Here is a 9257-nt window from a genome sequence, read left to right as displayed (position 1 = left end):
TACTTCACTTAATATAATTTTTCCAAGTTTTTCCATTTCCTAACAAATGGGGCAATGTCATTCTTTCTGATGGAGGCATAGAATTCCATTGTGTGCAATTATTTTTATCCAAGAAAATTTCGGTAGCATTCATTATAGATATACAGAGGTTCAAATATGAACTTAGAAAGTTGTAGACACATCTATGTTAGGTTTGGCAAATTAGAACTGAAATGTTTGTAAGTATGTATTTGAGATATGATGGAAAAATTATTTTAGAGTTTTACTCATCTTCTTTATAAATAGATCATGTTCACCATATTATTTCACTCGAGCATATTTTCAATTTTGAATAAAGTTTATTTTTCTATATTCTTTTAATATAAAATAAAGTTAATGAAGTAAAATCTTGGAAATGGAATGTTTAAAAAAGCACAGAGTTTGCTTTAATTTGCTTTCTGTTATTCTCCATATCAACTTGGTTTTCCCATTTGTGCTACTGTAAGCCTTTTCAAATAATTATAAGAAATATTAATCATCTGATTGCTATGGCTGAGCAGTGAAAAGCCTTTTCATTTTTGATGTTGCAGTTGACTCATGTTGATCGGGCAAGCTTCCAGGTTGATGCCTTTGGAACCTCATTCATTCTCGATGTTCTGCTAAACCAGTAAGTATTTGCTGAGTTATCCTCACTGTGCTTACACTGAATCCAACTTCTTGTCCTCCCATAAAGGTTTTACTTACTATAATTTACTTTATCATTTTATACCTACCACATTTAAAACTATAAAGTCTGATGAATACAAGATATAAATTGCACAGCTCTAACAAATTTCAGACTAAATGAAAGGCATGAGTTTTTCTAACTTTTCCTGTGAATGACTTGTTACGAAAATATTTGTGTTTTGTTTAAGCTAAGTTACACATTAGAAAATTACTGCATAAAGAAGTTTTACTGTGGTGTATCATTCAGATTTAACTTCTCTATTACTCTTCCTGTCCCTCATCTCTCTTCTTGTTCAACTGATTTCAGTAGGTTTCTTTATGCCATCCTCACTCAAACACAATATATTTTGGTATTTTTTACATACCATTATTCTCTTTTTCCTTTACCCCTTCCTCCTTGACTCCTCAACCAGTCTTTTTTTTTTTTTTTTTGTCAGTCGTGAGGCTTGAATTCTGGGGCTGGGTGCTATCCCTCAACTCTTCAACTCAAAGCTAGTGCTCTACCATTTGAGCCACAGCACCACTTCTGGTTTTCTGGTGGTTTATTGGAGATAAGAGTGTCGTGGACTTTCCTGCCCAGGCTGGCTTTGAACTGTGATCCTCAGATCTCAGCCTCCTGAGTAGCTAGGATTACAGGCGTGAGCCACCAGCGCCCAGTTCAAGCAGTCTTATAATTATAATCATGTATTATATATATCATATATATGGTCTCTATATGTGTATATATGTGCATACATATAGTCTGTATATCCACATATGTATATGTACATATGTAGAGACTATATATACATATCTATACACACATCTATATATACATATATATTGTCTAGCTTCCACATATCGAAGAAAACATGTGACCTTTGCGTTTCTGAACCTGACTTATTTTGCTTGATATGATGACCTCCAGTTCCTTCTATTGTCTTGCAAATGGCATAATCCCATTCTTCCTTATGGCCAAATTATACCCCATTATGTACATATACTGTATTGTCTTTATCCATTCATCAGCTAAAAGGCATTTAAACTGATTCTATAACTTGATGATTATGAATAATACTACTAGAACTTCGGTGTGCAAGTAACTATTGTGCCCTGACTTACGTTACTTTGGCGATATTCCAAAGAGTGGTAGTCCAATTTTAATTTTTTTTTGGTTGGTTATGGGGCTTGAACATGGGGCCTGGGTGCTATCCTTCAGCTCTTTTGCTCAAGGCTAGTGTTTTAGCACTGTGAACCACAACTCCACTTGCAGTTTTCTGGTGGTTAATTGGATATGAGTCTCATGGACTTTCCTGCCTGGGCTCCCAACCATGATCCTCAGATCTAAGGCTCTTGAGTAGCTAGTACAGGCATGCGTGACCAACACCCAGCACCAATTTTTAATTTTTGCAACACTTCTAAACTGTTTTCCAGAGTGGTTGCACTAAAAATATATGAGTTCTTTTCCCCCCCACATCCTTCCCAGCCTTTTTTTCCCCCTTGTTGGTCATGTCTATTCTGACTGATATGATGAAATCTTAGTGTTTAAATTTACATTTCCTTTATGACCAAGGATGTGAACAATTTTTACATATTTACTGGTACCTTTTTGTGGGTTTTTTTTTGGTCGGTTGTGGGGCCTGAGCTCTGGGCCTGGGTGCTGTCCCTGAGTTCTTCAGCTCAAAGGTAGTGTTCTATCATTTGAGCCACAGCACTACTTCCGGCTTTTTCTGCTTATGTGGTGCTGAGGAATTGAACCCAGGGCCTTATACGTGCAAGACAAGGCAAGCACTCTACCTCTGAGCTGCCTTCCCAGCCCTGCTGGTACTTTTGTACTTCCTTTTTGACAATTGTCTGTTCATTTGCCTGTTTATTATGTTGTTCTTTTGGAGTTTGGTTTTTTGAGATTTTTATATAGTCTGGTTATTTTTTTCTTTGTGAGATGAATAGTCAAGCACAGATTGTCTCCTATTCTGTAAACCGCCTCTTCTTTCTAGTTGCTGTTCCTTTCTTTTTCCTTTCTGTAAAGAAACTTTTTAGTTTGATATACTTGTAAATCCTGGCTCTTATTTGCTGAACTAGAATCCTATTCTAGAAGTTGTTGTTTATATCTATAACTTTTCTATGTGTTTTTTTTTGGGTAATATTTGCAAAGGTTTCAGGTCTTACATTAAAGTAAGACTGATTTCAGTGCAGGGTATGACAGGGATTTTGTTTCAATCTTCTGTAAAAAATATCCAGTTTTCCCAAAAAAAATTATTGAAGAGATTTTCTTTTCTCTATTGTGCTTTTTATATTTTTGTTGAAAACTGGCTGACTTTATATGGGCTTATTTCTGAGTCTTCTTCTTTCATTAGTCTACCTGTCTGTTTTTGTGCCAAAAACATACTGTTTTTGTTACTATGAAATTGTAATTATTTCAAGTATTACTCATTTTTTCCAGGATTGCTGTGTTGGTTTGGGGTCCTTGTGTTTTCAAATAATTCTGTCGAGGATGTCATTAGAAAATTGGATGGAGATTGCATTGAACATATACATTGGTTTTGACAAGATAGCTATTTTCATAATATTTTTTTTTGGTCCATGAGCATGAGAGGTCTTTTCATATTCTAGTGTTTTCTTTGATTTTTTTCAATATTTTATGATTTTCATTGACAAGTTTTCACCTTCGAACATAAGTTATTCTTAAGTTTTTTGTTTTTGTTTTTGGTAAGGCTATAGAAAATGGAATTCTTTTCATGATATCTTTTTATATCTCTCTACTGTTAAGACATAGAAATGCAACTAATTTTTCTATATTGACTTTTGTATCTTGTTACTTTAGTAGAAGTGTTTTTGAGATCTCAGAAGTTTTCAGTAGAGTTTTAAGGGTCTTTCAGGTATAAGATCATATAATCTGTAAATATGAATAATTTTAACTTCTTTTCCTCTAATTGCATTCCTCTAATTTCTTTCTCTTGTTTTATTGTTCTGGCTAGGAGTTCCAGAATTATATTGAACAAGATTGTCTCTCTGAGGATATATATATATATATATACATATATATATATACATATATGTATATATATGTATATATATACACATAGAGAAATAGATGTAGATATATATATCTTTATATCTATATATCTGTATATCTCTATATATTGTTCTTCCTGATTTATGTGTGTATATATGAGTGTTTACATATATACATATATTTATATAATATTCTTGATCTACTCATCCAATGTAGGGCATATGGACTATTTCCACTACTTGGAGATATAGCTATAGTTAATAGTGCAACAGTGGATGTGAGTGTTCAAGTGCCTATATTGTATTCTGAGCTTATTTTAGCCTGAGTTGTAATCATTTGGATACATGTGCAATAGCAATGGTTCAGAATTATTGAAGTCTAAAATCATAGTTATTTATTTATTTATTGTTATTGTCTAAATTTAATTTTTCTTCAGTCTTTTCCTCCATTCTTGGAAGTTTTTCTTCTGATTGATTTACTGAGGGTTTCACTTCCAACATTTCTGATTTTGTTCCCCCACAATTTCACTTTTCTTCATGAATTTCTTATCTATGTCTAGATCTTGAATTGAGTTCTTTACTTCACTTATCTGTTTGAACTCTCTTTGAGGTTCATTATCATGTTTAAAAATAGGGTTTTTAACATTTTTTAGCTGATATTTCCAGCCAAGTCAGTATTTTGGATTCAGTTATTGAATAGTTACAAGATTTTGAAGGAGTGATTTCTCCTTGTGTGTCCATATTGCTTCTATTTCTACATTGCTATTTCTGTATATGTTGGATTTTCTCTTTTTACTTTCTCTCAGATGAGAAAAAACCCAAAACAGTATATAACAAGATCAACAATACAGTGACAAACCAGGTAGTTAAATATAGTAAGAAACCTCAACTACCTTCCCAATAAGTCTGTGGAAGAACAGAACTTGGACTCTTTAGGGATAAACTGTAACTTAATGATGGTGAAGTGTATAAGTATTAAAAATAAAGTGCTCCAAGGAATGAGTTTGAGGACGGGAAGAAAATGGGAAGATACTAAGAGATAAAGGTAGAGGAAATAAGAGTTCAAGAGAAACTACTGAGAATTACAAATAATTTGGAAAAGAAGGAAAAACAAAACAAATGAATAAAAACAAAAACAACAAAAATTTAACACTTCTTGTTGAGGAGAAGTATGGATTTGGGCTAGTCTGTGATGAAGTATCCAAGACATTTTCTTCCATTCTTTGGCCCTCCAAGATCTGTCTGTATCTTCCTAATGTGTTTGATCTTGATTTGTCTTGCCAGAAGACAGGTAGCTATTTTCTTTATTCTATAAAACTACAGTCTGATATAAAATTTTTCTGTTAGTTTTATGTGAAAGGTTTTTATTCTATGGTTTCAATTTGTGTATTGTCTTTGTTGTTCTGTTGGTTTTATAGCAGGAAGATGAAACATTGAATATCCTCCTGAATGCTTTCTTTTTTTACATGAAGCAATTCCAGGTCTATGGATGAATCAAGTACTTTTTTTAAGTGGGAGAAAATTGAATAAGTATGTAGCTGGATTTCAGTTTCAGAGTGGATCTAATAATACATATTTTTAGATTGGAATGGAAGGAAAAATATCATTACATAATATTCCTTCAGAATGTTCAGTAAACAAGATTATCTATAACCAGATTATACAAGAGTTCATTCACCCTTTGAGTTTTAAGTTCTACCGGAAAATAAAAAATATGGAAAGGCTAAAAACAAAAAGCACATCCAGTTCCTATTTTGTCCAAATTATGAAGAAAGAAATGGTGGGAAGCAATTTTCCTTCATGGGGTCATAGTTATGAAATTTTACTCTTCAGGACAGATATATTAATAAAGCTGAACATATGGCCTGGCTTGTCCAAATTCATCCTGAGGCTATAATTGGACTTTTCAGAGGGCAATAACAAGTATTGTAGGTTATTGTGAAGCATTCCTCAGAAAAAAAGGGCTTGAAAAAGATATTTAATCGTATTATCTGAGCAGTTAAGGCCAAGTCTTTTTCTTGTAAATCTCTGCTTTTCTTCAAGAAGTGAATAATTAAACTGTCCAAAGTAGTGTGAGAGTATTGAAAAAAATTCTTACAGTAGTATTCCTTAATCCTCTTACACTAGGTGACCTGGCAGCACATACACACACACACACACACACACACACACACACAGCACACACAGCACGCACACACACACACACACACACACACACACACACCAAAGAAGAAAAAACATTTCATATGAACTAAAGCAAGTTGGCTTTAATGTAAAATTTAAAAGATAATGAGGAAAGAAAGAACTTATCTTTTATAATCTTTTTTTTTCTTTGAAGAAAAGATTCTGTTGTATGATTCTCAGAGAATGGATGATCCAGTGCCAACATTTTGACTGTTTTACAGATTCTCACCCACTTACTTTCTTATTTCAATATAGCAAAATTCTTTTTCTCTTATTCTGTGATCTTTATAGCAGTCCACCACTTCCCCCTCCCCCATTTAACTATGGTTGGTGGGGAGAAGAACTGAATTAGCAACTCAGACATGGCAGATGTCCCCCAATGGCACTGGCAGTGCAGAATGGGAGGCTTCTTGAGGATGAGGACTGGGGAGGGGGAGGAAAGGGAGTAGAAACAAGGTCAGGAAAAGAATACTCAAAATTATGTTCAATTAGTCAAGTTCAAGCTTGTCATTTCTTTAGTCACCTCTTGTTTGCTTTCTACTGGAAGCTTTGCGTTTGCAGAAGGAGGAGGAATCACAATGGAAAGAGGATATGTATTAGTTCAATTGAAATTAAAAGCTAGCTCTCTGGAAGTCTCATTTACGTAGTGGCTATACTTTATTTATAGTTGGTTGATGAAAGTTATAGAAATAAGTGGTGAGAAGGGATTATTGTTAACTGATTTCATGTGATAATAATGAATAATATACTTTACTGTTATTAACTAATTCATAACTGTATATCTTGCTGTTCCCCTAATTTTTTTCCAATCCTGGGGCTTGAACTCAGGGCCTGGGGACTGTCCTTGAACTTTTTTTTTTGGCTCAATGCTAGCACTCTACCAACTTGAGCCATGGCACCACTTCTGGCTTTTTCTGTTTATGTGATACTAAGGAATCGAACCCAGGACTTCATGCATGCTAGCAAGCACTCTATCACTAAGCCACATTCCCAGGCCCCCTGTAACTTATTATATTGAATATTTGCCCATATGTACACTAACATAAAATTATTGTGAAGACAAGTCTGTGTTGAGTAGTTTGAGATCATGTCATCATTCATATATGTAGACATACATGAGTACCTATTTTGATACATACATATGTACATAAATACATATAAACATGCATTTATACATAAAGATGTATTTGTATGCACATACAAGCTTTTAAGTCCCTATTGAATGCTGAGTGATCTTCTAGAACCCAAAGGCTCAGAAGAAATAGGAAATATGCACTACATCCTTACAAGGTTGCAATGTAGTCAGAGACAAGGAAGGTATAAAATAGGGTAATTTTAGAGTGACAATGTCAAAATCATGTGTCTTGTGTCGGATGAAGGTACTAGTGACAGTTATTGTCAGGGATATGCCATTTCTTTTTTTTGGGTCCAGTCGTGGGGCCTGAACTCTGGGCCTGGGCGCTGTCCCTCAGCTCTTCAGCTCAAGGCTAGCGCTCTACCACTTGAGCCACAGCGCCACTTCTGGCTTTTTTTCTTTTTGCTTATGTGGTGCTGAGGAATTGAACCCAGGGCCTCATGCATGCAAGGCAAGCACTCTACCACTGAGCCACCTTCCCAGCCCCGGGACATGCCATTTCTTTTTTTTTTTGTCGGTCGTGGACTTGAACTCTGGGCTTGGGCGCTGTCCCTCAGCTCTGCAGCTCAAGGCGAGCGCTCTACCACTTGAGCTAAAGCGCCACTTCCGGTTTTCTGGTGGTTTATTGGAGATAGGAGTCTCACGGTCTCTCCTGCCCGGGCTGGCTTTGAACCGTGATCCTCAGATCTCAGCCTCCTGAGTAGCTAGGATTACAGGCGTGAGCCACCAGCACCTGGCCGGGACATGCCATTTCTAAGAAGTGACAATGTCAAAATAGTGTGTCTGGTGTAGGATGAAGGTATTATTGACAGTTATTGTCAGGGACATGCCATTTCTAAGAAGATAGCATTTGAATGGAAAGAGCCTAGGCAAAGGGAAAATAGAAAGGGTCATGATGCTTAGCATGGCAGAAAGGTGGCTTAGGAGAATAGAACAAAGCAAGCCACAAAAATTATTAGATGAGGCTAAAAATGAAAAAGAAGCCAAAATATCTAAGGCCTTGTAGGTAATGGAAAGACTTTTGGATGATAGTCAAAGCAGAGGTTATTGATTCCTCTATATTTTGTTGCATTATTCACTCTTTTCCTTACTGATTTGTGATTATTTGTTCATTAGATTCAGTTTCGCTGTATTTTAATGTATTTTTTCAAAGCAATGTCTTCTGAAGATGTGTTCATTGATGATGGAGCCTGGTATTGTGCTATCTATTATTCTTTTAAATGTGTTTTAATAGTTGGTATGGAGAAATTGCTCGTTAATTTTTTGTTTTTTTAATCCTTTATAACAAATGAGTCAAAGAATAGCTAGCACTCTAAAATAATATCAATACACCATATAATCTGCTTGTAACTATGAATGGATTATATTGCAACAAGATACATATCTTATAATGTACTAAACTTGAAATATTGTCATTGAAATAAATTATAGGTACATATTCAGAAAAATGCCACTGTGAAATTTGCAAATTCAAATACTAATCTTACTGGAATGGTTATTTAAAGTTAAATTTATAAAATATCTAGAAAACTGGAACCTCTGGACACTTTCATAATACTCACAAGAAACAATTTTTACAAGGTTATTTATTAGGAGCTTTGAAACAATATGCTGTTTAATGCTTTCCTTTGATAAAGTTGACTAACCAAAGATTCAAATCATTTCACATTGTCACTGATACTATTCAGGCAAAAATTTCCTTGTGTTAACATTTTTACTGTCTTAAACAAAGGATATAGGAAAAGAAACAACTGTACCTAAGAAGCATCCTCTCTGTTTTTATGAACAGCATATTGCACATTGTGCCACAATAAACTGATTCTGCGTTCACCATCAGGCATGGTTCTTACATTAGTTGCTCTGTGATAGATTATCAGAGAATATTTCCAAATCCAGTAGTCTTATCATCTCTCAAGATAATTTCTAAATGCAAAACCCTTCCTCCCTCCCTCCCTCCCTCCCTTCTTTCCTTCCTTCCTTCTTTTCCTTCTTTTCCTTCCTTCCTCTCTTCCTTCTTTTTTCTTTGTACTGGTCTTGCACTTGCTCAACTGACACTGTACCACCTGAGCCATGCTTATAGCCTGGCTTTTTGCCAGTTATTCTGGAAATGAAATCTCCAGAACTTTCTTTTTCTTTGTAAGGGCACAAGCTGGCTTCTAACTGCAAACCTTTGGATCTCAGCCTCTGGAATAGATAAGAATACACCTCAAGCCACTGGCTTCTTGGAGCTTAGTTCTTA

General features: G+C 35.0%; 1 protein-coding gene across 3 annotated transcripts in view; it reads left to right on the top strand.

Moving 5' to 3' along the window:
• Positions 1-9257, top strand: part of Adam22 (ADAM metallopeptidase domain 22) — a 175720-nt gene that overhangs the window by 26438 nt on the left and 140025 nt on the right. For all 3 annotated transcript variants that reach the window (XM_013026069.1, XM_013026068.1, XM_013026067.1), the window contains exon 3: positions 570-646. In XM_013026069.1, coding sequence (XP_012881523.1) covers positions 570-646 — 77 coding nt within the window. The remainder of the gene's footprint in view (positions 1-569; positions 647-9257) is intronic.

The sequence above is a fragment of the Dipodomys ordii genome, unplaced genomic scaffold (genome assembly GCF_000151885.1).
Source record: "Dipodomys ordii isolate 6190 unplaced genomic scaffold, Dord_2.0 Scaffold90, whole genome shotgun sequence".
In the NCBI taxonomy this organism is placed as follows: domain Eukaryota; kingdom Metazoa; phylum Chordata; class Mammalia; order Rodentia; family Heteromyidae; genus Dipodomys; species Dipodomys ordii.
Note: the sequence above shows the minus strand (reverse complement) of the source record. Positions and strands in the feature narration are given on the sequence as shown.